The sequence below is a fragment of the Crocodylus porosus genome, unplaced genomic scaffold, assembly GCF_001723895.1.
Source record: "Crocodylus porosus isolate Cpor-Errol unplaced genomic scaffold, CroPor_comp1, whole genome shotgun sequence".
Taxonomy (NCBI): Eukaryota; Metazoa; Chordata; order Crocodylia; family Crocodylidae; genus Crocodylus; species Crocodylus porosus.
The window spans coordinates 2767683-2793878 of NW_017728905.1; the positions used below are offsets into that span (position 1 = coordinate 2767683).

A 26196-nucleotide genomic window follows, 5' to 3' on the forward strand; every position below is an offset into this window, starting at 1 on the left:
AACCAGCTGTACCAGGATATGTGCACATTTTGGGGAAATGCATAGTGCTAATGTTTGTGCTCGGACATGCTGAAGTCATTTCTGGTTGTATTTGCAGCTGCTTTTCCAGTTTCCCAGCTCCACGGCTCCTACCTCTGTCTCGGCAAGGCTCAGTAATTCAAAGCCTCTCACTCACCCAGTTCTATAGTACTTGGAAAGTGTCATGGGAGGTGTTGCTTGTGTCTCATCTGGAAAGTGTCTCATCTGGAGACAAAGCAAAAGTGATTTGGTGCTTTCTGCCAACGGCTCCCTGTGACCTCACACTGTAGGCGCTCCTTTAAAACTGGAGTGGCAGAGCAAGTTAGGAGTGACTCTGGCAATCAGAAATACCTTGGAGCTCTTGGCAGCTTGCTGCTCTGTGCGAAAGCAGCCGTGAGTTGAGAGAGGGTGCACAGGTAAGCTAGACCTGTATGAGACACAAACACCAGATTTGCTTAGAGTCTTCCTCTTTTGTTTCTCTGACTTCTGTGATATTTTTACCTGGGCTTCCTCTGCATCTCTTATCCAATTCTTGATGGGGGCTATTTTCTGCAGGAAGCCCTGCTTCTGTCTTGCCTCCCACCTTATGTCATCATTTCCAGCAGTGCAGAAGTGAGTGCAATGTAGATGCAAAATGCTATGGGATCAGGATGATGCTGGTATACATGCACTTTGCTGGGATACAGATGACCACATTGAAGTGCTGGGCCAGAAAGTATCAGGCCCCATTGTTTTAATCTGTTTCTATTTTCTTTATTTTTCTATCGTTATGTCTCCACTCGTGCTGAGGAACTGCACGAGTGTCTTAAATGTAGTCCATTAACCTGGACTATGATGAGGGATGGCTCAGTTTGCTTGTGCTTTGTGTACAATACATTTGCTTTAATGTGGCTTTCCCCATTTCTCTCCCTTTCACATTCCTTTGGAAAATGCAAAGAGAGGAAACTGGTCTCATTGGCACCATTGTATATCTGGAATAAATCCATTATCTCAGATTGACACTGGTATAACTGGGAGTAAAATTTGACTTTCTGCATTCACTTTTATAAAGGAGCACTTATAAAGTGCAAGTTGTAAATGTGTAGCAATAAGCTTTTCTTAGATCAGCATTTTCACCCGTTAGGCTGTTGCCTATCGGTGCTTTAAAAATGTAAGACACAGTGAGGTTAGTATTATCATTCTGTATTTTAGACTTCACAGATATGGAGAAATGTAACTACAACACTTGTTATCTTTGTATTGTGTTGAAAGAATTCAGATTCCCAAATCTTGTTGGTTTTTCTGTAGATATCAGGTATTTAAACCTAAGGTGGCATTTTCAGTAGTGTCTAAGTGACTTAGGAGCAACAGCCAAGATTGTAGAAAGCGATCAATGATCTGGGGTATTGGGATTGAAATGCCTGATATTGGACAACCACCTCTCAGATTGCCCTCCCCTTAGCTATCAATCCCTGTTGAAACTCTAGGTTTCATCAAAAGGCAATGGAAGTTACATTCCTAAGACTTAGCTCTACTAAAAAGCTCACACTTTATCATAAAGGTGTTACAATTGCTAAACTACTGTGATGAAACACTCATTTCACAACTAAGTTTTTTAAGTGCCAGTTCACACAGAGGACAGAAAGTTGAAATGGGGTTGAAAAATCCTTTTGGGGTGCCAGTCCAAAATACAGAATAATGGACCTGATTTTAAAAAAAAAAAAAGAACACTGAAGTTGAGGTCTGTTTTGGGACAGGGACAACCTTTGGCTTTCAAGAGAAAGCAGGAAAGGAGACAAAGCATTCCACTTTCTACTGTCTGCTGTTTCAAAATGCGGCGTCTTCTGCTGTCAGTCATCATCATGATGTTTTGGGATCTCCAAAGGCATGACAGATCAGCACACACTGAAGCTGCATGTCACTACAGCACGTCTATGCAGCCACATGTTCTGTATTTCAACCCAGCTCCATTTCTGTTTCTTTCCCCTTCATTTCACTTCTATATTTACCCAGAGGAGTTTCTTATCTGTTGGCAAGATCATTTCCCTAAGCTATGCACTAAAGGTGGAGTTCACCTGGTGTAGAGGGGCAGCACAATCCCTTTGCTCCACTCAGACCAAGAGGTGAGCACAGCCTAGAAGCTGTGCCAGTTTTCTGCCCAGGGATGAAATTAATCCCTGGAGAAATTGTGGGGGAACAGCTGATTTACAAGAATAAACCCAGGGAGCAGAGCTCAGCCATTCCTGGGAGGGACTTTACTCCCGTTTCCCAAATGAGAAGCTCTTCTGCATAACCATGAAAGTGAACTTAAGGGAGAAGAAACAGAAACAGAGCTGGGTTGAAACACAGGACCACCAGCAGCAGAGGTGGCCACTGGGGATGGACAACAGAGCTGAGAGGGGTCCTGGCGGCAGGTCCAGGGCTCACATATGGGAAGCGTTTCTGGAGCAATGATGAGCATTCCTGGAGTCGTGGAGGGATGTGAATGAACATGCTGCCTTTCCACATGCATCAGGAAGCCCAAGAGGCTGGGGCAGCAGGGAGGACATTGCAATTGTGCTTGAACAGATTGGTGGAACATGTGGAAATGGAGATGCAGGACAGGCAGAGCTGGTTAGTCCCCCTCCTCTGTGGCACAGACTCACCAGCTTCTCTCCCTATGCAAAGACAGCCCAGGAATGCCAAGCATATTTTCCTACCTCAGCGCAGAAGTGGACTGGTGCGAAGGCAACTTTGAGCACTCGCGGTCCATTGCAGAGTACTACAACACGGTGAGTGTGCAGCTGCTTCCTCGCAAATGGGGGGCATGGGGCAAATGATGCTGAATGCATCTGTCGGGGGAACCAGCTCATGGAGCTGGGATAGACCAAGCTCCTCTCAGAAGTGGGCTTGTGTTTTTGCCATCTCCAGGGACTCTTGAATTTTGTTGCCTGGCTGCGGGTCCCTTGCTGGGTGGGAGGTTCATTGCCTATAAAAGTAATTTGGTAATAGCTTTGGCTGCTGTCAGTAGGTGTGGGACAGGTTCCCTGTGAGCTCCCCTGTGAGCTCTGTCGATGCTCCTTTACCCAGAGTGTTAAAAATCCTGATATTCCAGTCCTGCAGCTTTCCTGCCATGCATGGTGTATCCACAGCAAGGCTTATACAGCAGATATATGCACAGGAAAGGCAAAGCTCAGAGCTGAAACTCCTCACTCTGTGCTTGCTCTATGCTAGGATTTGAGCCCAGGACTAAGAAAGAGTGAGAAAGCAGTGATAGAGTAACCTTGCTCTGAAAATGCTTCCTCCTTGTCCCAATGGTTTGCAGCTGGATTAGACACAGTGAGTGCATTTACACACACACCTTACTATGGAGCTAATTAGCTCCGCAGTAAAGCATCACTGTCTACACGTGCGCCCATACTAGGACACAGTAAATTAACTCTGCTGTAAGATAGTAGTGCTGGACAACAAATCCTACAGCAGAGTAGTTACCTACACCAAAATGTATGTGAAGATGGTGACCAGAGCTGGCTGGGGCACAAGGGTGCTATGACTGCTGGCTAGCCCTGCGCTGTATCACCCTCTGCTCCAGCCAGCCCCTCCGCAACATGTTGAACCAGGGCAGAGCAGCCCCAGGCTGGCAGGCTGATGCTGTGGGCCTCCTGCCAGCCGAGGCCTCTCCATCCTGGCTCAATGTTCTGTGAGCATAGGCACACAAGTAAATACTGCACCCAGGAGCAATAAGCTCTTGTGCGAACTGCGCCGAAGTTTATTGCTACATGCTAACTGCACATGTAGAGGCACCTAACTCATGTAGATTTATGTCCCTTCAACAGCTCTCACTCCTGAATTTCTCAACACCCATAAAAGTGCTTCCTTCATTTTTTATACTTCCTGGTTTTAAGAATTGCCTTCTAGTTCCCTCAGCACAGTACAGGAGAACCTGCAGGACCAATGCCTATCAGCGTCTGTTCTGCTGCTAGGCCTATTCAATTAGGGCACTAACTCAAAACATGCCAGCCTCGGTGGGGGGAAGATCCCACACTATAGCAAGCAGGCACAGGTGCTACTGACAGCAAAGGGCATTGTACCAAGGCTGAATTCAGTCCAGGCAGAACTCCAGATTTAGGTACAAATTGCATCCCTTTTATACACCCCCCCCCCCAAATTGTCGTAACTGCTACAAGTAATGCTAAATGATGTAGCTACTTGAGACCCCTTCCGATCACAAAGCTCCTGAGTGTGTAACCTGCCCTGCCATTCTCAATGCATTACTGCTGGAGGATCTCATGAGAACAGACTGGGAGATGTTGGGGCAGATACTAACATCTGCACACACAGACCTGCTTTTTAAAATGTGACTAGTTACTTTGGGGTGTCAATCTTTAGGAGCCCAGCCAGAGCCACTCCACAATGGCTAGAGTTCCTAAAAGCACAGAGGAATCTGTAACTCAGGTGGGCATCTCCAGGTGGGCACAAGTCCTCGTGAAAAGCTTTGGCCCTAAATCCATACTTAAGCACCTAAATAAATGGAAAGGTGACATTTTCAGAAGCCATTTTTCAAAGAACGTGGGTCTTTAAGGGAAGATTTTCAAGGATATTCAGACTCCTAAAATGAAAATAGGAGCCTGAGGACCTCACTCTGCTTAGACCCATTCAGAAATCTTACATATCTTTGAAAGTCTGACTTATAGGAGCTCACATCCCTTTAGCTTTCAATGGGACATGCTCATGAGTGCCCAAATCACTTTTGGAAATGTAACTAAGATTTCTAGATTAGGAGTTTTAGACAATTCTGCTAAATATCAATTTGGCATCAAAGGATTAGCACCTGTACTTCTAGATTAAGCCAGCGTTATGATGCTAACGAGGTTGAGTAAAATTCCTTTTAGCCACGACTCCTGCACCAACTTATCCCTTGCAGGAGAGAACAACTGAAATGAAGAGTGAAAACAGATTACGCCAACGGGTAAACGGCATGGAGTTTCTTTTGGGGATTAAGTGATTGTTTCTCTCTAACTGAACACAACACACTTGCTTCCAGTGAGGGAAAGAGCTTTTTTTTCTGGTTCAGGCACTGATCTCACTCACTACAGTTTTTCTGCAGTTGAGTCACTCAAATCATCCCAGGCCAAGAAAAGTTCCCTAAAGTATGTGTTTAAGGGTGAATTTAATCCCTTCGGATTGAAGTACATCTGCAAGCACTGTCCTGTTTGGGAATGGATTTAGATCATTTCAGACCTGCTTATAGGCATATAGGCTGGCTCCTGGCTGCTGGGCACTTACAGCTTCTCCATGAAAGTCAGTGGGAGTGAGAATATTCAGGCCTGTGGCCAGAGGAGAATCAAGTCCATTCTTTTCATTTCTACATGTCTGTCCCCCACTGGGTAAACTGGCCATATTTTCACTTTTAAAACCATCCTCTATGCCCGTCCCTAAGAGCTCCTTTCTACTGGGCCCTGATATCATGGTATAACACTTCCAGACCTTGTCCCAGCAAACATCCCCACACCCACACACTCCTGCTCTCTCCAAGGAGAATGTGATTACAGCATTCACTCATGCAATGCACCATTCAGCAAACTGCATCATTTATCTCATGCTCTCCAATAGGCAAACCTAGAAGTCACTGCTATGGGTGGCTGCTGCTAGGCCACTAGTGGCAAATACTGCACTGACTGATTTTTGTAGCACCTTCCTGGAATGCAGATCCTTTTGCTTGTGGATCAGACACTGCCATTTCCAGTCCTCTGGAAAGCAAACTGTGGTCTCAGACCGGTTCAGTTGGGCCCTAGTAAGAGGCATTGCTTTCTGTGGAAGCAGGTGTGTTCTGCATTTTCTAGATCATGCTAAAATGCATTCCCCATGCAGAGCTCATTGCACTCCTCTGCTCCTGCGATGACAAATACCTGGATCGCTGGGGTGCGGCCCACATCCAAAAGAAGCAGTGGCATTCAGCTGGCCAGGCAAACTTTCCTAAAAACTGCTACTTCTAACAGAGACTGCACTCGGGTAACCAAGGGTGGGGATCAGTTAAAGGGGCAAACACAGTCCTCAAGATAAACTGCTGTCACCATTCTTCCACCAGTATCCAAGTCTTATGCAGGTGCAGTTTTCACTTCCTGAGCCCTCTTCTGTGTCAAAGCCACATATTTTTCCCAGGTGAGCTTGATGCAGTGGAGGGAGATGCATTGATGGTACTTGCAAGAGTTTGCTCTTGAGGTTCACCGTTGAGGAAGGCAGAAATCTAGGCTACAGAAGCAGTGTCCTGGAGTTGCCTGTGGTAGCATTCATTCACTGCATTTCTTACCCTGGAACAGTAGAATTCATCATGCATGGGCCTAATCCACAGGTTGTGGGTGTCAGTGAGAATCTTCCCATTGTCTTTTACAGGCTTTGGCTCAGGTCTTGCATGATTAATTTAAACTGGAGGATTAGTCTGTTCCAGCTCACGGCTGGCGTGCTCTGCTTGCTTGTCATTCAGTCACTGGTTGGACAAGATGCTAGATGTTTTGCTGAATCCTTTGGGTGTGTGCGCACAATAGAAACAGCGAACAGTAGTCCCTGGTGATGCATTCATAGATTGTAACCATTAATGGTGTCCTAACCAGTGCTGGTAACCTGATGAGGTGCTGAAGTTACAGAAGGTGTTGTGGTGGGGAGGGAAGGGGAGCAAGGAATATCTTTGGGCTCTAACACAAAAGTTGATAGTATCAGGCTCAAAGGGGAACTTCAAGGATTCTCCCCCCACTGCAGAGCCCTTTATAGCCTACTTTTTGCAGCTTATTCTATGACTTGAACTTTTCATAGTGTTCCTAACATCACCCCAACTCCCTTCGCCAAATCATCTGGGATAACCTTAGTTAGATCCTAGTATAACTAGCTTGGGTGTTGACATGACTTTGTGGCTGGACCAGATAACCCTGCAGGTCCCTTTCAACCCAATGATTCTGTGACTCAGTCCCCTATGGAATAGATAACCTCATCCTCCCCAGAGTTAGCTTGCTTTGTCCTTCACAAAGTTCATCAGCCTGGCCCCCTACACGCTGTGCCATCATTTATGTTGGTACAGAGTGAATGTAAACTGCCCTTAAATCAGCAAGGCAGCAGTTTATGCCTGGTTTGCACTTGTGTAAACCACGGCAGCAGCAAATCAGGCCTTTTCTCTTTATTTCTCTGCTTTCTATTGCAATTGGCTCCATGAAGATTCAGGATGTTTTCTATTAAGCTTTCCCCCGCCGCATCTGGTTCCCTGCCATTGTGGTTTGGAGCTGGTCATTCAGGATTTTAGCAGCACTTTTGCTGCTAAAATGTTTTGCTTTGTCTTCTTCTCAACCAGTGCAGTTATGTCTACTTCAGCTACACCAGCTGTGCCTTATTCTTCTGTTTAAGAGACATCATAAACCAGGGGTGGCTAAAATGCAACTTGCAAGCCACATGTAGTTTAAAGGCAGGCCTGAAGAAAGTAGTAGTAAGATCAAAACATTCCTTTTCTCCTCTGCATTTATTACGTTGTATTCCTGATTTTCTTCCTTTCTTGCTTATTATTTTTTCTAAGAAGTTGCTTAACAACAAATTCTTCTCTGGGCTGGGGCACTGTGCACACATCATTGACTCTGGGGCATGCACATCTCAAAAATGCTGTGCCCTATGGCTCTTGGCCATGTTTAGCTGCAAACCAAAATCTTGACTGGTTAAGAAGTTTGGCCACCCCTGCCACAGAGCAAGGCAGTGACAGTTTTTTCTTTTAAAGCAGTGGTTTTCAAGCTTTTTTTGTACCATGACCCATTTGCAAACATCAATGGCCAGTCCCAACCCAGTGCCTCTCCTGACCCACAGCCCCCTGCCCCGAGGCCCCAGCCCCTCCGTGTCAGGGCGGAGCAATCCCTTATAAGCTGGAGCTCTACTTTTGGGTGAGCCACAGGTTGTTTCAAGGCATTTTCCTTCATGCCACCTTTGTTCTCTATTATGCAAGTACCCATAGAAATAATCTCTCTAAGCAGTCTTAATCTCATCCATAATTAAACTCAAAGCAAGAACATTTGTGATTACGAGTAACCCAACAAGTACACTTTTCTCAAGACCGAAATTTGTTGCCTGATCTTGTCTTGTGTTATGTCACATAGGAGTCTCTGTTCTCACAGGTCTGAGCAACACAAATCATCTCACTATGCATCTCGTCTGTACAGATCTAGTTGTAGTTAGGGTTCGTAGGTGCTGTTTTGACGATAATGAGACTACAGACCCAACCATCACATTGTGGAGTAGGAACTTATAGGGAATTGCAAGAGGGCTTTATCAAGTCCAAGGGCACTGAGGGAGGAGAGGGCCTACCTCCCTGAGAATCACCCCCTTTCCATCACGCTTTCTCACAATGTAGGCCAGGTGCATGGCCTCTCAGCTGAGACACAACATGAACAAAGTCATCAGATGACATCTGAACTAGTTCGGCCATCTGTTCAGTCCCAGTATCTCTACTCGGCTTGGAAATCTCTGTCTATGGCTTATTGTTGTTATCACCCAGAATACCATGCATCTAGATGAGTGCTATGACAGACCTAATCAGGACTCGTTGTAGAGTTGATATCTTTTATTAGACCAACTAGATTTTTGCATACAAAAACAAGTTTTTTAATTGCAAGCTTTCAGGCACAAACGCCCTTCATCAGCATAGGAGAAAAGATTGTAACCTGGATGCATGACAAGTGGAAAGCTCATACACCAGGTCTAGTCTCTTGTTATACCAAACTGTCTTCCAGGAACTTGATATTCTGATCTGGACAGCCTCTCTGGTGTCTGCTCCTGTGGTTAGTTGCTGAGGCCCTGTAGGCTCCAACGTCAGGCAAGTCTGATTCCCAGCCCAATAGGACCTAGCGAGTGAACATCTTGCCTCCATAAACCCCCACATTAAGCTAACTATGCCTAAGCTGCTATTGTGACAGAATTGTTCTTAGACTTTGGAGCACACAGTAGCCAAAAAGAAAAAAAAAATGCTCCAGCTGCCTTCTGTACTTATCATCAATTTAGTAACCTGTTCAGTTTGCCACCAAGTCAGGTCCTGCTCTGAGTTCCAGCCTGAAAAAATTAGCAATGAACTGAAATGCATATGGTAGCAAGATTTCAAAAGGACCGAGGAAGTTAAATACTCTGTTTCCACTAATTTTCAATGGGCGCTTTTCCAAACTCCACCCAAAGCGATTAAACTTCATGCTATTAGATAGCCATAAAAGTAAACCCTCTGTGGACCATTGCTGTTGTAGCAACAGGAATATCAAATGATTGTGAATGGAAAGAGAGATGCTCAGGAGAGAGCCTCACGAGGGAAATGTGGTGCCTACTGTGAAGTCAGAGGCATCCTGTGAGAAAAGAAAAATGTGTCAAGGCAACCAGTAATGCCCATGAAACCCAATAGGGATTTGCCAGAGAAACAGAGCTTCCTTTTGCAATGCATGTTGGGTTTAGAGGATGCCAGCTGAAATAGCCACCGGACATAAAACAAGCCATGGGTATGCCTAACAGTGGGACGCAGGCATCATTTGGATGCATCTTCTGGTTCCTCTGAAAGCAACTATAGCAAAAGATGGATTCAAAGGATGGGCTCAACAACTGTAGTCTCAGTCCAGCATTGCAGAGCCTGCCTGGGACCTAATGCTAAGCATTGCCTGGTAGTTCTTTCTGCCGCTTCTAATATTTTCACCAGAAGACATTCTTTCTCATGCAAAATGAATTCAGGGTCAGTAAACAGCAATGGCCAAAGCCACATAGGTTGCCAGGTCTTTGCAGGACTCCCCATACCCACATCTATATTTCAACCTTCAGTGTGCCCTTATACTTCAGTCCTAGGCCCTCCTCAGATAGATAGCTTTCCTAATGCATAAAGCTCTGCAAACGCAGCATACTTTACTACTCCAGTCCAAGTTCTCTCCTAAATAGAAACAGAGAAGCCTGTCAAATATTATGACATGGACAAGACCTAAAACTCACTCATTGTCCCCTGGGAGCTAGGCCTTTGTGTGAACTGCAGAGCTAGAAAGCCAGTGAGATGGCTCACACTTACACATGAATTCCTGTTGCCATCTGTGCACAGACTATGTGGCTGATTTCTACTTTCCTAAGAGTTCAGTGGAGACGGTTGCAAGTTGGTATCTCAACCTGCTTAAACTGGCCATGATGAAGTTGAGGCTGGAAATTAGAAGGAGGTTCCCAGCTATTTGAGCAAAGAGGTTCTGAAACAGCCTTCCAACTGGAGCAACAGGGGGGAAAATTAGCTGCTTTTGATGGCACTCAACAAATTTATGGAAGGAATGGTATGACGTGGTACCTGCAATTAGAGGGGACTGGGCTAGGAGACTGGAGAGATTTTTCCAGTTCTGTCTCTTTATGTTCCTACTAGATGCAATGTTATGGAGTTCCAGTATTTAACCATCAAGCTCCAGTGCCCTGGATTCACTTACAGTTTTAAAAAATTTCTTGAATTTAATCATCGCATTTTCCAGTCTGGCATACTGCACCTCCTTATACCTCTTCTTTAATATCTGATCTTGTTGTTTTCTGTCTACTGTACTAATTAAATGCTAATGTTGAAATCAGGTCAGTAAAAGATGGTGATGCAATGCACATAGCAGCAAGGGTTACACCCCTGTGTGAAATCTCTAGCATCTGCTTTTCCTAACTCTGGTCTGCTGAGTTGGTAATTGAGCAACCAGCAATGCCATAAGATCATTCTTGCAATTTGCATTTTGCTGCACTCTATGTGCATTTTTGCTCTGTTGCTCCTTTGTGTTCTCCAAGAACCTCTTTACTCAATTTTGAGGCATTTTTGTTCACAGCCTATTTGTAATTTTATAGCTCTGGTTTGTTTTCTCCCTCTCTTTTGTTCTGTCTATCACTGATCACAGCAGCAGGACCAGAACTTCCCTTTGGTGGATGTGTCTGAACCTAAAAACTGAGTGATGGATAAGATTGCTCTGATTCTAGCCTTGGCTAAATTCCCAGGCAAGAGTGGAAATACAGCTGGATTGGGTAATAAATATACCAAGAACAGGCAGCTCTCCTTGGCCTGAAAGATGCTATGAAGAAAAGCATTAGCTTGTCTCCCCACAGGCTTGATGAGGTTCAAGACTAACATGCTGCAATGAAAAGAGAGCAGCCTCGGTTGTGTATCACATGGCTGATGTGTAATCTGAACATATTAGGTTGTGTATCATACATATAACTACTAAAGTGTACACTCGAGCCCTCTTATTATCCACTTAGGGCCTTTTGGACCTCACAAGTCAAACAAAGCTTGCACACGAGGGCCCAGAGGGATGCAAGGAGTTGCTTAATACAGACCTGATCATAGGAACTGGGCCCAAGTCAACACCTGCATGGGAACAAAAGGAAGGACCATGGTGGTGAGGTTACAAGTAATCTCAGAGCACAAGGGATGCTAAGTGCAAAACTAAGCTGTGCTCCCCACTTCCCCTCCCCTGCAAAATAAGTGCTACTTTTCAGATGAGATTATACCAAGGGCTCAACCACTTGTACTCAGAATATTTGTTCTTGCCTCCTTGCTCATCCTAACATCCTCCCTTCCCCTAGCAGCTTCAGGTGGACCCAGATTCCTTTTGCTCTAAAACAGTGGTTCTCAACTGTTTTAGACTCAAGGCACCCTTCAAAAAATGCCTGTTTTTAGTTTTCACATCTTTTTCTTTTTTTTTAACAATGGCAAAATAATTGAGAAATTCCTCTCTTGTGAAGTATCCTGAAAGACCACAATAGGCCAGAATGTTTTAGACCCTATGGATTCCTATTTGAAATCTCTAGGTTTAGCTAAACAAGGTTCTTTGGGTAAATCCAATAATATCTTTTTGATACTATTTGAGCTGGTGTAATAATAGTGGCAAAATCCACGTCAGGGCTGAGAAAATGGTGGCGGCATGCTTTTGAACTATAGGTTTAGCTAATGATTCTTATGTAAGTGTTTGCATACCGAACACTGCTAATAGCTGCACCCCACATCAGTGCTGTCGTGATTGATCCTGGATCTTGCACTTGCATCTTCGGAGGTGTGGTACATCTTGTGCAATGCGCTGGATGCCTTTGTGGAGGGTGTGTGGGGGAGGTTAGGTGGCAGCTGCATGCTGGGATGGGTGCACGCCAAGGATCTGTCACGGGCGGGAGTGCCTGGTTGCTCGTGGGTTCACACTTCTCACAGGGTGGCTATTCATTCGCCAGTCTCTCGGTTCTGATCCCTGGGGGGAGTTTGCAGGGCACCTTTCCTGCACAGGCCTGTGGGCTTCACTTTGTGGATCTGCTGGATGCAAGAAATCGTGGACTAAATATAGATATTGGATTTATGGCCTACCTGCCATCAGATACCCTGTCTGCATTTTACCAGCTACATTTTATCACCTTCTCCCCCTTCCCTACCCGCCATGCCTTTTCACACCTATTGTCTCCCATTCCTTTTGAACCTTACTGACATGCATTTGCATGTTCACAGACCTGTATTTTGCATTTTGGCTTCTATTCTACCTAGGAAAGCACGTAAACACCAACTGACTTTCCCTACACCTGAAAAAGGGTGTTTGTGCCCAAAAGCTGGCAAAGAACAATTTTTCCATGGGTTTAGTTGGTCTAATAAAAGACAGCATGTCTACCCAAAGAACCTTTTTTCCAATATAGTGCAAATCCTTTTAAAAGGATCTCATGGCACCCCAAGGCGCCATGGGTGGTTAGGAATCAGTTCGCTAAATCATTGTGGGACACTCCTGTATGTTTTTAAAGAGCTAAAATGTTTCACCCTAAAGGAGACAGCATTTCATTGGTAAGCTTCTGCAGTGTGTTTAGGCTTGGGATGAAAAAGGCCAAGCCAGAGAACATACCATCCAGGTCAAGTTGAAATTCAGACAGACATTGCACATATGAGCATTTCCAGTTGGCAGTTAGCACTCTTTGTCTTAGCTCAACATCAGTCCTGACTGGCTCTGGGGCCACATGAGGCAGTGTAAGCCAGAGGGCCATGATGTTAAACCAAGTCTTGTTTGAACCACTCCTGGCATAGACTGGGTTTCACTTTTGCAGGGGTTAAATAGATACTGTTAAGAGCACTGGGCTATAATTTCCAAATCTGACTAAGGGCCACTCTACAGGTAACATTTAGGCTGCAATTAATGCGTTAATCACAGCATAGATGGCAAGGGTGCTACTCATGCTCCCAATTTAAAGGTGCCATAAAATGAAAAACCAGCCATAAAAGTGTTCCACTTATGATGTAGAAAATTTTTATGGCTGGTTTGCATAGTGCCTTAAATCAGATGTGAAGCACATCCAGGGCTGGTGCTGACAATCAGCTCATTGCTGGCCCTGGCCCCAGGACAATACCAGCTTACATCAGGCTGCAATGCATTTGTACACACACTTGCGCCACAGCACGGGGCACTTTTAAAAGATGTGCATCAGTGTGGCAAAAATGGCTGCGGCACACTGTCGAACTAAAACACCTCAAAGTGTTTTAGTTCAAAAGCATGCCACTGCCATTTTCTGCATGCTGGTGCGCTTTTTGCCACTTATACAACACACACGATGCAGCGCAGTGCGCATCAGTTCACATGTGGACCTGCCAGATCTCCAGCGTGTCATGGGATGAAAAGGTATGTGTATAAATGCCCTGGCTCTTGACTTGGTGGTGCAGAGAGACCCTGGGATCATGATCCTGGGCTTTCCCTTTACTAACAAATAGAAAGGGCATGACTGGGATCTGATCCCTTATCCCAAAATTGCAAATATAGCATGGAAAGGGTTGCACTTGTTGGGAACAGGGCTCAGATCCTCTGACACCTTTAAAGAAACGTGTGCCAGGGATCTAAGGAATCCAGGCATTATTGCTGGGAAGAGATGTGAATCAATATTCCTTGGCTGGCTTTCACACTGGTCCAGCTCCTTTGCTGATAAAAGCTGTTTCCAAATCTAATCTACCTTTTACCATTTGGGAATTTTTTGGACCTTCTCTAGAAGCAGCTGACCTCTTAGATGCATCCTGATCCTTTCTTGCTCTTTGTATGGTCACCCTTACTGCCATGTCAAAGATAGGGAATTGAGATCACAAGAGGGAAGGCAAGTTACCCAAAACTATTGCCTTGGGAATAGGACCCAGTATTTCTTCACTACTTCCCCGGGGTAGGCACAGCCTTGTTTGACATGAATCACATCAAGAGATCTTGATTAGATGCTGTTAGCAGAGTGCCTTGAAGGTACAGAATAATCCTGTTACATGCATTTTAAGAGCATTAACAAAAAGTGCATCTTTCATCATGCAGTTGCAACTGTATTGACTCCCTGACTCTTGTGATACATTGGTGCACTGGCTTATCCTACCTGTCTCCCTTCTTGTCTGGCTCCACAGCACTGCACCCTCAGCAAATGCCCCCTCCCCAACAGGTTTACCAGCTGATTCACCTATTCAAGTAAAACTCCTTAGTCCTTACCTCCCTGCCAATATGAACTGAATGCTACAGATGATAACAGGGGCATTGAAGGAAGTCCAGGGATGAGGAGGAAGACAGAGGTGGTCAGGGGCTGAAGAGCTCTGGCCTTTCTGTTCATTTGCCCAGGTACAGGATCGATCCAGTTTAAGTAAACTGGGACAGACTGTCCTGCCACAGCTCTGCTGACTCCCTTCCTCTGCCCCAAAGACTGCTTTAGGCAGAGAGAAGGCAGCAGTCCTTACCTGCCACTACCTTACAAGGGTAATTCTCCTGCCAGCTTCAGTCCTATTTGCTGCATGACACCTTTGCCTCCTGAATTTCAGTCAATAGTAATATCGATTGGGTGACACCTATGGTTCAACAAAGGTAGGTATCCATTTTTCAGATGGGGAAGCTGAGGCACAGCAGTGATCTGGCTTGTCCATTGACACCCAGGGTTCTTTTCCCTGTAAATTGAATATGTTTGCTGTTTGTTTTTCAGATCAGCAATGTGAGTTTCTTCATCATTTCTCCTGTCCTGCTGCACCTGAATAAACAATATGTCCAGGAGCACAGAAAGCCTGTGTACTATCTCTCCGCCATGCTCTTATCAATAGGTACGTGGCAGGGTTATGGAAAGGCTCAACATAACCCAATTGCCTGCAGGTTTCAGTGGAACGAGAGTGGACCTGCCAAGGAGGCAGACTCAACGCTGGGCTAAGTGCAGCACTGAAGGCACAGCTTAGGGCAGGCAAAAGACAGTATTTGTGGCATCTCCTCTGCGGTCAGTGGCACCAAGCAAAAGCTAAACAGACCTTTACTGCTGCCTTCACTGAGCTGCTGCTTTGCACTGGGAATCCTTGTAATGAGCGTGCCACAAACACTACCTATGCCTAAGCGAGTGGTTTTCAAGCTTTTTTGGACTTGAGGCACCTTCCATAACTTTTGTGAATTGAGTGGGATCCAATTTCAGAAATCAATTTATGTATTACAATGCTTACCTCCTACCTGGGCCATGGAGGTGTGAGATCATCCAGGCAGAGACAGGCCTGAGCCTGGCTTATCCGCTTAGTTTATTTGCTTATCTCCTCTCATCTCATGGCAACCTTCAAAGGATTTGGCTGTACCCCAGTGTGCCCTGACACTATGGTTGAGAATCACTGGCTTAAGCCAAGCCTACCTTGATCCTAGGGTAAAGTTTCCTCCAGCCTCTTTCCGCGATCAAAAGGGCAGCCAGAACCCAGCCCAGGACATTATTCACAAGCACTAAATCTTCTCAGTAAAACTCTGGGAACCTGTCTGAATTGAGCCACTTTATTATTGACAACCACCTTCCACCCCCAAGGGAGGCTTGAGGGGGAGTCTCAGGTTGTTGAACTGGCTCAGGGACACAACCTACAGTTTCTGGATCTACCCCTGGCTCTCATTATGGAGCAGAGATGCCTCTCCACTGGTCCCCACTGATTCTTGGATTCAAGAAGGTTCATAAGCAGGTGGGCAACTTGAAAGATCATTTCAATGGGATGGAGCCAGACTAACCCCATACTCCAAGACCTACTTGAACCAGAATCTAAATATATGAGTGAGCCCCTGCCAGTAAATTGAACTTAGCTGCACATCAGGCTTGTCTGGCTTGCAGGCATTCATGCTGACATTCATGTAGGAGTTGCTGTGGACAGAGCCAAACCTCTTGGCTGCTCCTCACTGAGGACTAGGGTGGGAGGGAAAGTCGGGGAGAGGTGGGTGGAAGTTACTATAGGAAGAAAGAAAAACACGCCTACACAGCAAGCTTATCATGCTAGGCAGTGGCATCCTCAAAACAGGCTTGTGGCTCCACCCAAGCTGCCTTTCAAACTAGAAGCAGTATAGTTACACCCAGGCCTCATTGCTGGCCAGCTAATTAGCACTGGTTGGGCTATTTGGTCCAGTCACTCATCAGTGGCAAATGCACACCCAGAGCATGGTGTAGATGTACCTGCACCATTCTGGTTTAGGAGGCAGAGTGCATGAAGTAGTGCAGTGTGCTTGAGGCCACCACGGCTGTCTGACATAGCAAGTTTGCTGGGTTTATCTGGAAATGGAAGTGACCCCCTCTATCCCAGGCTGAGGCCAATTTACAAGCCTGTCTGGGTGGTGTGAACGGGGTTTAGTGCAAATAAGAACCAGGCTCAAAGGTACCATTTGCTGACTCCTGACCAGGGTCTCTTACTGCCCACCTACAGCAGAGTGCCCTATGGAAAGGATACATCCCACTGTCTGGTAGATGGGTGGTGCTGAATCCTGCCCTCCCCTACATGTCTGACTGCTGCATCCACTGGAGTTCAGCAGAAGTTGGGCAGGATTTGACCTTGTGCAAGGGTTGAAAGGCAGAGAAGGGGCTTGTAGCATGTGTGCTATGGCTCTCTTCTGTCCCAGCCCCCATTAGAAACTTCAAAATCAGTCTCTTCACAAGGTCTGTCCCAGCCCCCATTAGAAAATTAGAAAGGTGGAGGGGGATTGGGAGGAGCAGGATTATTAATCCAACCAGCTTCACTCACTGCAGGTATCTTCTCTGTATACTTTCACACGACCTTAAGCTATGTGGGGCAGCTGCTGGATGAACTCTCCATCCTTTGGACGCTGGCTGTAACCTATACCTTTTGGTTACCAACGAGTCGCTTCCCAAAATTTATCAAGAACAGGTGAGAAAGGTGCGGCTACTATGTACCCTGCAGGCTACAGCAGCTGCCTTGTCAACCATAACATCTCAGCCTTCCCTTGTGTGGATCCATCAAGTCCCACATTCAGTAGCTGACCTTGCTGAGAGGGGACACACTACAGAAGTGGCTCTCAACCTTAGACTCAAGGCACCTCTCCATAACTGTTGTGGATTTAGGGGCAACCTCTGCTGATACAGACAGGAGGAGCCGCTCCTTTTCCCTGCGCAAAGGAGACATATTCTCTGCCTTTGCCGCAATGCATCAAGCCCAGGGGACACCCCTTGCCTGCCAGGTAGGGACAACACTTACTATATCCTGTCCACAGTGGTGTTGCTGGTCTGCCTGAGAGCCCAACAGGCTCCTGGCAGCCACTTCTGTCAGGCCAGGCTGCAGCAGGGTACCCCCTCCTTTATCAGCCACTTGTTGGTCTGGTCCCACGTGGCATTTTCCAGAAACAGAAGTGCAGCAGGGCAGCTCTACTTGGCAACAGCCGCATAACATCCTTAAAAGGATCTTACAGCATCCCCGGTTGAGAATTGTTGTCTTCCAAGTTACTGCACCACATGCTGGAACCACTGTTCACTGGCAGCAGCTTGGTCAGTGCAACTGTGAAGGATACTCCTAGCAAAGCTTGCAGGAGTTGTGCGAAAGTCAAATCAGCTGGAGCAGGTACAACCAGCACATGGGCAATCAGGGCTTAACCCCGGAAGGTCACAACTCAGGGGATCAGGAACAGGCAAGGTCAGAAAGCAGGGGTCCCAGCTAGAGTCTGGAAGCCAAGGTCTGCAAGAGGCCAAAATATAGGCAGCCCTCCTGGGTACAGCCACAGAAGAAAACAGGGGGATCCAGGCTGCAATTGCTAGCCAGGAACTGTAAGGGACTGGGGCACAGGTGATAGAAACAGGGAGCTAGTACCACACCCATGCAGGCAATGGGTCAGCTGGAAGTAGTTTGGCCACTGGCAGCCAGGCTCATTCGGGTAACCAGGGCAGTTTAACCTGCTTGCAGCTCTGCCTCCTCTAACAGCTGCCTTTGCAAAGCTAAGCAGGAAGCCAAACATGACTTCTCTCAAATGCATCCATTTGGCCCTTGCAAGCAGCATGGCCAAGTAGATGAGACTCGGGTTTGCCAAGTTAGAAGCCCACATCCTTTTACCACCTCTCCTCACTTCTCAATGAGGCCAGAGGTCTTGCTTGTTTATGAGGCTTAGGAAAGGCAAAAAAGTTATCAGCACTAGGTAGTAGCACAAAAGAGTCTGGCAAGTGTGATCTGATTCCTAGCCCGGGCATATTCCAGGATATTTTGAGGGAGAAAAGCATGGGGATGACAGTGAGGTGTCTTTGTTCTGTCACAAGCGGCGTGGGTGCAGTAACACAGGTAGGGGAAGCTCTCACCTAGACCTGCTAGCCTAGGCTAACAGTTGCAGTGAAAACCTCCCCTTGGAGTCAGCCATTCCCGTGCAAAAAAAAGGAGGTCACTGGGAGTTCACTGCAGGAACAGGGCTGGAGGAGGAAGGAGAAGAAGGGAACTTGGAAGGGATTTGCATGTGAATACCCCATGTGGGAGCCCTATTGTTCAGCAACTCAAAGTCTAAAGGGGTTTGCAGGAAAAACCCTGACTGGTGCTAGTGAGAGGAATTCCAGCCCCTGGCCTCAGTCCTGCAGTCCTTACTTGTGCAACATTTACCTCCGTCCTGTCTGCCTAGCTTTCTGCCCACCAATGTGACAAAGGAGATGGGTCATGCTGACCGCATCTTGCCCTTGTTCCAGCTTGCTTTTCCTTTGGGAATCCTGCGGGCATCAGATAACATTGCCTTCAAATGAGGCTTTTGGCAAATGAGCTGGGCTTTGGGAGAGACTTCCTGCAGAGAACAGGTATCCCGGGAAGACTCCTGTCCCTGTTTTCCTGCCTTTCACAGTCTAGCTGCTGCTCGGTCACTCGTGCTGTCAGCCAGGTGCAACTCTGAGGCTTCTCCTGCTGGACTTTGGGCTCCATGCTGCGACACCACAAGGCCCTGAAGGGCAGGAGTTGGGTACCAAGTTAGTGCGGTGACCCTCTTGCTCACATCTCAGCTAGGGCTGCGACCTGCCATGAAACATACCCACCTCCTGTGTGATGCTCATCCATCTCTGTTTGTCCTTTCCTGCTAGGACTCAGTTTAGATGGCTGATTGCCATCACGACCGCCATCATCACCCTGCTCTCCTTCATCAAGCCGTCCGTCAATGCTTATCTGCTGAACAGCTTTGCCTTTTACCTGCTGTACATGATATGGAGTCTTCTGAGGAAGTAAGGAGTGGTTTCCTCTGCTGGGAAGTCTGTTTGCACTTCATCCCATGCTCATGGCTGCAGGGAAGAGTGTAGGGGCAGGGGGGCACTCCCATGAACACACACACATGCCCACTGGGACTTGGGAGACTTGGGTTCAGTTTTCTAATCCACCACATACTTCTTATGTGACTTTGAGAGACCTGTTGGTCTCTCTGGCCCAAATCCTCAAAGACAATTTGGTGAGCTCCCATTAAAGTCAGGGTGAGTTGTGACAGGTTAATCTAAGTGGCTTTACACCTTGAAGCAGCTTTGGTTACACCCTTCAACTGAGCTGGTCACTCAGGGGATTTGTACACATGCATGTGTATGTGCCTCAGCGCCGGGCATTTTTAAAAGCACCCGGTACTGTGGCACACATTTGTATAAATGGTGAAGTGTGCAACAGCGCTGAAAAAATGGCAGTCAGAGGTGTTTTAGTTCAAACATCAAAGGTGCTTTAGTTCAAAAGCCATATTCTGTATGCTGCTGCACATTTAACCAGTTATACAAATGCATGCGATGCAGCACCGGGCACATCAGTTTGCATGCTCTGCTGACTCAGTTAATTGAGTCTGCTCCGATGCACTGGATTTTTGGTGCATCAGAGCAGATATAGCTACGTGTTTAAATGCCTTTAGGCATTTATACAATTCAGATGCTATGTTAGGACTCCAGCCCCACCAAGCATTTAAGTATGTGTTTCAGCACCTCACTGGCCAGGAAAGTAGTTGAGCATATACATAAGATCAGCAATAAGGTTGCGTTGCTGGGCTGAATGGAGGCCCAAACGATATGTTAAGGTTGGGTCCACTTTAGACGAGAACTGTTTCATAGTTGGTCGGGTCGGAAGGGACCTGAGCAGATCATCAAGTCCAACCCCCTGCCATGGCAGGAAAGAGTACTGGGGTCAAATGACCCCGGCAAGGTTTTCATGCAGCCTCCTTTTGAAGACCCCCAGGATAGGAGCCAGCATCATTTCTCTTGCAAGTTGGTTCCAGGTCCTAGCCGCCCTGACCATGAAGTAGCACATCCTGATGTCTAGTCTGAATCTACCCTCTGCCAGCTTGTGACTGTTATCTCCTGGTAGTGCTTGGGGGAATAGGGACTCCCCCAATGCCTGCTGGTCCCCCTGACTAGTTTGTAACAGGTCACTAGATCGCCCCTCAGCCTTCTCTTGTGGAGGCTGAACAGGTTTGGGTCCTGTAGCCTCTCCTCGTAGGGCCTGCCCTGCTGCCCCCTGACCATGCGAGTGGCCCTCCTCTGGACCCTCTCCATGCTGTCCACATCCCTCCTGAAGTGCAGCGCCCAGAACTGGACACAGTACTCCAGCTGCGGCCTGATCAGTGCCGCATAGAGGCGGAGGATCACCTCCTTGGACCTGCTCGAGATGCATCTGTGGATGCACGACAAGGTGTGGTCGGCCTTCCTGACCCCCCTGCTGTCGGCCCATGTTCATTTTGTCATCAATAATGACTCCAAGATCCTTTTCTGCCTCTGCACTGATGAGAAGGGAGTTCCCCAGCCTGTAGGTATGGTGCTGGTTCTTCCTCCCCAGGTGCAGCACCTTGCACTTGTAGTGCTGTGACTAAATAAGCTTCCTGGAGTGGTGTGCAGGTGACAAGGAGCTTTCAAAGGGTCGACACTTAGCTGCATGGCCAGCTGAGGAGAGAGCTCGAACACAGAGACTCACATTTTGGGTTGACGGCCTTTCTCAGAGTGGCATGGTAAAGGCCTTTCCCCAAAACCCAGTGGGTTCAGGCTCATCAGCCTGAGCAATGATGGGCAAAGAAGAGCTGCCCTTGAACATGCTGTAATGCTAGTGAGTGAGCGTGGGGGTGGGGATGGGGGCGTGTATGTGCGTGGGTTGCACTGTTCACCTCTTGGTCAGGGGTTCAAACCAGCTTCGGTCAGTGAATAGTGACTGATGTTCCTAACATACAGCTCTGTGCTGGCTCCTGTGCAAGGGATGAGGGGGCTCACAACAGGTCAAACATCTGCTACACGTGAACTGATCCTGCAGTCAAAAAGACTTTGTGGCAGGGCAGAAACTGGTTGTGGCCACAGAGACTACATTGGCCCAGGATGATTCCTGCAGCACCAGGGAAGCAGCTCTAGGCATCTTCAAAGACCTGTAGAGAGTTAGGAGCCAAAATCAGCTCAAGGTGATTTGGTGCCCAACTCCCTTTAGCTCTTCTGAAAATCCCACCTAAATGTCTTTCTTTTCCAGGGTAACTCCACAGGTGTCCACAGCACTGAACGTACTCCCACTTGCAGGAGTAGTTCTAGTGCACAGAACCGCAGGGAAAGGGGGGCTGGCCCCCTCCATGGGCAAGGGCACAGATCTTGCTCTGACATGGCGAGCTAGAATCGATGACCAAAAGACAAACTCTTCTAACTCCACGATCCAACCTCTACCCCCTCCTCCCAAACTGCCTTCCAGGTGCAAGGACGGCCGTGTCCACCGGCTAGCTGCTGCCATGGTTGTGTGGTGGGCATTAGCCATTGGCTGCTGGATAACCGACAAGTGGTTCTGCGGATTTTGTCAGAGGATCAATTTTTGTTATTTTCACAGCTTCTGGTAAGAACAGTCATTTCTTCTCACTTTGACAGAGGAGCCAAGTCACTGTGGGGTGTCGCTTCCTAACCAGGACATCCATCCGCCTGGTTTCAGGCCATAGCCTGAGAGCTCAGGAATCATTTGGGGGCTGGGGTTCAACAACAAGGCAATGTTAGGGTTCATAACTGGTAACGACAGTTGAATTTTTTCAGAAGGGAACGTTGTCCACTGCAAAAATGCCGACGTGATAAAACGGGCACGTTCCAAGAATCATGTGCTGATTCCACTGAGACTTGATGGAAACCAGACATCCTGGCTAGTGCCCTGCCATCTTGACCATTGGCTTCCCAGCCTGGGCATCCTACTATAAAGCTGGACAGCTGGGACCTGATTTGCTAGCCTAGATTTTTTTTTAATCCATTATAGATGTTTAGGGTCAGAAGGGACCTTAGTAGATGGAGTCTGACCCCCTGCCCTGGGCATTATGTTTCTTTCAGACTGGAGGGGCTTTGTTTAGTTTTTGTTTTTGAATTTCCATTCGACAGAAAATTTTGCATGTTTGATTTTTCGTTCCTATTCACAATTCTTTTGAAATGATTTTTTATTTTTATTTTTTTACACAAAGCAAATTCTGGTTTCCACCCATCTCTGTTTGTTTGTTTGACAATTTCTGCATTGAGTCTAAAGCCTGAAGTCCTTACTCAGCTCTTGCTGGGCACGTCTACATGAGACGCTAAATGCACAGTAGACTAATTCTGCTGCACATTAACACAGCAGGCATAAACCATGCTAATGTGCAGCAGAATTAGTCTACTGCACATTAGCATCACAAAGCGTGCGCTGGTGCTACTGTGCAGTAACACCAATTACGAGGCAGTAAATTAGTCCTTTTATTACAGGTACTAAACGCACCGTAACTACGGCACATTAATGAACATGTAGACACAGCCACTCAGTCCTTAAATATGAAAAATGAAGTGTACACTCTGCACTTCTCAAGATCTGGCCTTTATAACTGACTGAACACTACTTAGCTCCTTGGTACCAGCCAAGGACTTTCTCCTTATTTCTTCACCGTCAAAAAATACAGCAATTCTTCTGTTGCAAAGAACTCAGACCCCAACTGGTCACAATGTTTCTGACACTATGAATTCCTATTTGAAATCTCTTCATTTGTCTTGTGAATCATGTATGGGTGTTTGTTTGCACACCTAACAGTGCTAATATATGTGCAGTATCCTGTGGCACCCTAAAAAGGATCTTATAGCTCGATCCCTGGTTAAGGATCACGGCTATAGCCTGATTTCCCAGTGGAATATATCTTCTCCTGGTTATATATATAACCCATAACCAGGAAAAGATATATATCTACAGTTGTCTTCTCCTGGTTATAAATATATAACCAGGAGAAAGTACTGGGCCAGATCCTCAGGTGTTATGCATTGGGCAAAGTCTTTTTTGGAGCTATCCAGATTTATATGAGCTGGGAATCTGGCCTGCTATATCTGGACCTCATAAAAATCCCACACCGTGCTATGCTGGCAGTGAACTTGCAGCTAGAATATTTTTCACCTTCATGAGGATAGGGCCTGTGTCGTTGCAGAGAACAGTGTGCACCGGCTGTGATGTCCCATGCTTCTTACACATGCATTCTTTGTTTCTTTGCTAGGCATATACTGATCGCCATCAGCCTTCTGTACTGCTGCCCCTTGGTTATCTACTTTTATGTCTTACATGATATGCCTTCCTTTCAACCCCAGATACAGTACTGGCCTTGTGACTCCTGGGAAGTTGCCTTGCCCTATCTTGCCCTAAGGAAGACTCACAAACAGTGTTAGAGACCAGTTCTAAGATTCAGCTGCTCAGGGGCCATGCGTCTGAGCACAGATATTGTCTGCAAATACTTAAGTGGTGGTTTTGGTTCTCTGAATGGCTGTTTGGATACCACCACCAGCATAACTAGGGCAGGGCACCCAGGGCAGCCACCCTGGTTTCTAACTTGGGTGGTGGGAGAGTGGGGGGAAACTCTGCCACTGAAATGGTAGTGGACAGCAACTGGAAGTCACTGCTGCCCCAGATGCTCAGCTACATTGTTATCCAGGTTGTAGCTGTATTGGTCTAGAAGAAAAGGCAATCAAGACTCACAGTAGAGACGATATCTTTTATTAGACCAGCATTATAGGTCTAATTATTATTATTATTATTATTATTAATTATTAATTATTATTGGTTTAATAAAAGGTATCCTCTCTACTATGAGTCCTGATTGTTATGCCTCTGGTTGCCACCCTGGTGATTGGGATAGAAGTGTTGATAGCTTGCTCTTGCATGGCGTGAGAGCTGTGTGAGAGCTCACGAACAGCCAGAAGTACCACGACCCAGTGTCTTCCATTACACAGATCCCCAGGGAGCAGGGAGAGGCTGCCTCTTTTGCACCTGGGTGTATTTCCTGATCCTTGCTGAAAGGATCATAGCTGATAACAAACCAGAGAGATGGCATCCGGCTTTAGGACCACTGTTGTTATTGTCATTGTTATTTACTGATGCCTACAGTACATCTCACAAGGGGTGTGTATTAAAGCTATGGACACTGACTTTGGCTGGAACACATCTCTCTAGCCTCACTTCATACCATTTGTCTGCCACGCACTCAAAGATGGCCATCAAAGCTCCCATCTGTCCTTGGATCCTATGAGGGCTATTTTTAAAGGCATGGGTTATGGCTGGTCACTTGTTTGGATGCATGAAATGGGAGAAGAGCTAAGAAGCAATCTCTCCCTTACAGCCCCCATGCAAGCACTAGATGCAACTGCCACACCAGCAGCTCTCCTGAGCAGCAGGACTCACTGCTCACTTCCAGTGGTACCTGCAGCTCTGGGGAAAAGGCGATTCTTCTAGAGAGAGCTGGCCAAGAGCACAGACCTGACTGCACATGCAAGGGAATACTTGCAGTACTCCTCAAACATGTTCTCTTGGCATGCCAAGTTTCTGCAGGAAGCATGCAGATGCCATCTCTTGCATTCCCCTTGGGGTGATGTGGGGGGGATATGGCACACCAACAACACAGCCAGCCATAAAGTGCTCTGCAGAATGGCAAGATATGCACAAGGAGACAAAGTGCTCTTCCCTGGCTGCAGAAATGCGGCCATCTCTAAGGGTAGGGTGCTATGGTAGTGCTGCCCAGTAGTTAGGACCAGAAGGAAAGACACTGCATCCAGTCAAAGCAGCAAGAGGAATTCTAAAAGTAGGTGCTCGGTAACCAAACCAACATGCTGCCTGAACATTGAGCAATGGAGATGGATTTGAATGCTCTCAAATGTGTGGCTGAACTGCAGTTTCATCTTACAGTGTGAACACAACCACCAATTCCAGCTTTGAATGAATCCCTGCACCTCTCTGTGTCCCAGTTTCTGGCTCTCTAATGGTGATATTGTAAAATTACCAGCCTGCACCCCCAGCTCCAGGTTAATCAATGTGCATAAAGTGCTGCTGCATAAGCAGTTAGGATGTTAATCATACTCCAGGTTCTTGGAAAGTCAGATTCACAAACCAACCTGTGTTTGATGTAATGAAGAAAAGCATTATAGAAGAGAGAAATGGTATAATCATTGTCCCATGTCTGGGAAGCCTGAGTGATGATCATTGTCCTCTTCTCTATTGCCTGGTCTGCCATGTGGAAACGTTTAGCAGTTGCCAAACTCATTTGCACCCCTTGGACCAAGGGCGGATCAAACACAACCAGCTAATGCTGTTTGGAACATGAGCTATTTCCTAGTGCAGACAGCAACCTTATTAGATTTTAGGCATCAGCATTTTGAGCTGCACAATCCATCTCCTTTTGCTCCCTACCCTTTACCATGCACAAAGCAATTGTGCTCTCTGACACAAGGTCTCTATCCCCATCCCCACACTCCTCTCTGACACAAGGTTATCCCTCTCCAGCCCTTTTCTGACACAAGGTCTTCCCACTCTCCAACCTACCATAGCCCACATCCAAGTGAAAGCCAAGACACTGGCAGCCCCAGTGGCATCATAAGCAAGCCTTGCCACAGTGGCCAGATCCCCAGGTCTAGCCAGGGTGGTGGGACTTGCTGTGGCAGTAGCCATCACACTGATTTTCACCAGGAGACAGGCAGCTCCAGCAGCACTGCAGGCAGAAGCCCTGCCACTGTGCCCAGAGCCAGGGCTTTGACCATGGTGGTGAG

The 26196-nt window shown here is 46.8% G+C and overlaps 1 protein-coding gene across 2 annotated transcripts; it reads left to right on the plus strand.

Moving 5' to 3' along the window:
* The first annotated feature begins 352 nt into the window (after positions 1 to 352).
* Positions 353 to 23989, plus strand: ACER1 (alkaline ceramidase 1). Of its 2 annotated transcripts, XM_019557079.1 has the most exons (7): positions 353 to 434; positions 2665 to 2768; positions 14929 to 15043; positions 16969 to 17107; positions 19276 to 19413; positions 21875 to 22012; positions 23661 to 23989. In XM_019557079.1, exons 2-7 carry the CDS (start codon positions 2676 to 2678, stop codon positions 23827 to 23829), a joined length of 792 nt encoding a protein of 263 aa, XP_019412624.1. In that variant the 5' UTR covers positions 353 to 434; positions 2665 to 2675; the 3' UTR covers positions 23830 to 23989. The 2 variants fall into 2 exon arrangements, with proteins under 2 accessions (XP_019412624.1, XP_019412625.1); XM_019557080.1 differs by lacking the exon at positions 353 to 434 and having other exon boundaries at positions 2585 to 2768.
* The last annotated feature ends 2207 nt before the right edge of the window (positions 23990 to 26196 follow it).

Coding starts and splice junctions, on each gene's coding strand:
- ACER1 (XM_019557079.1), top strand. CDS start 2,676: ATGCCAAGCATATTTTCCTACCTCAGCGCAGAAGTGGACTGGTGCGAA. Junction 17,108..19,275: donor CCAAAATTTATCAAGAACAG/GTGAGAAAGGTG, acceptor CTTTCCTGCTAG/GACTCAGTTTAGATGGCTGA. Junction 19,414..21,874: donor ATATGGAGTCTTCTGAGGAA/GTAAGGAGTGGT, acceptor ACTGCCTTCCAG/GTGCAAGGACGGCCGTGTCC.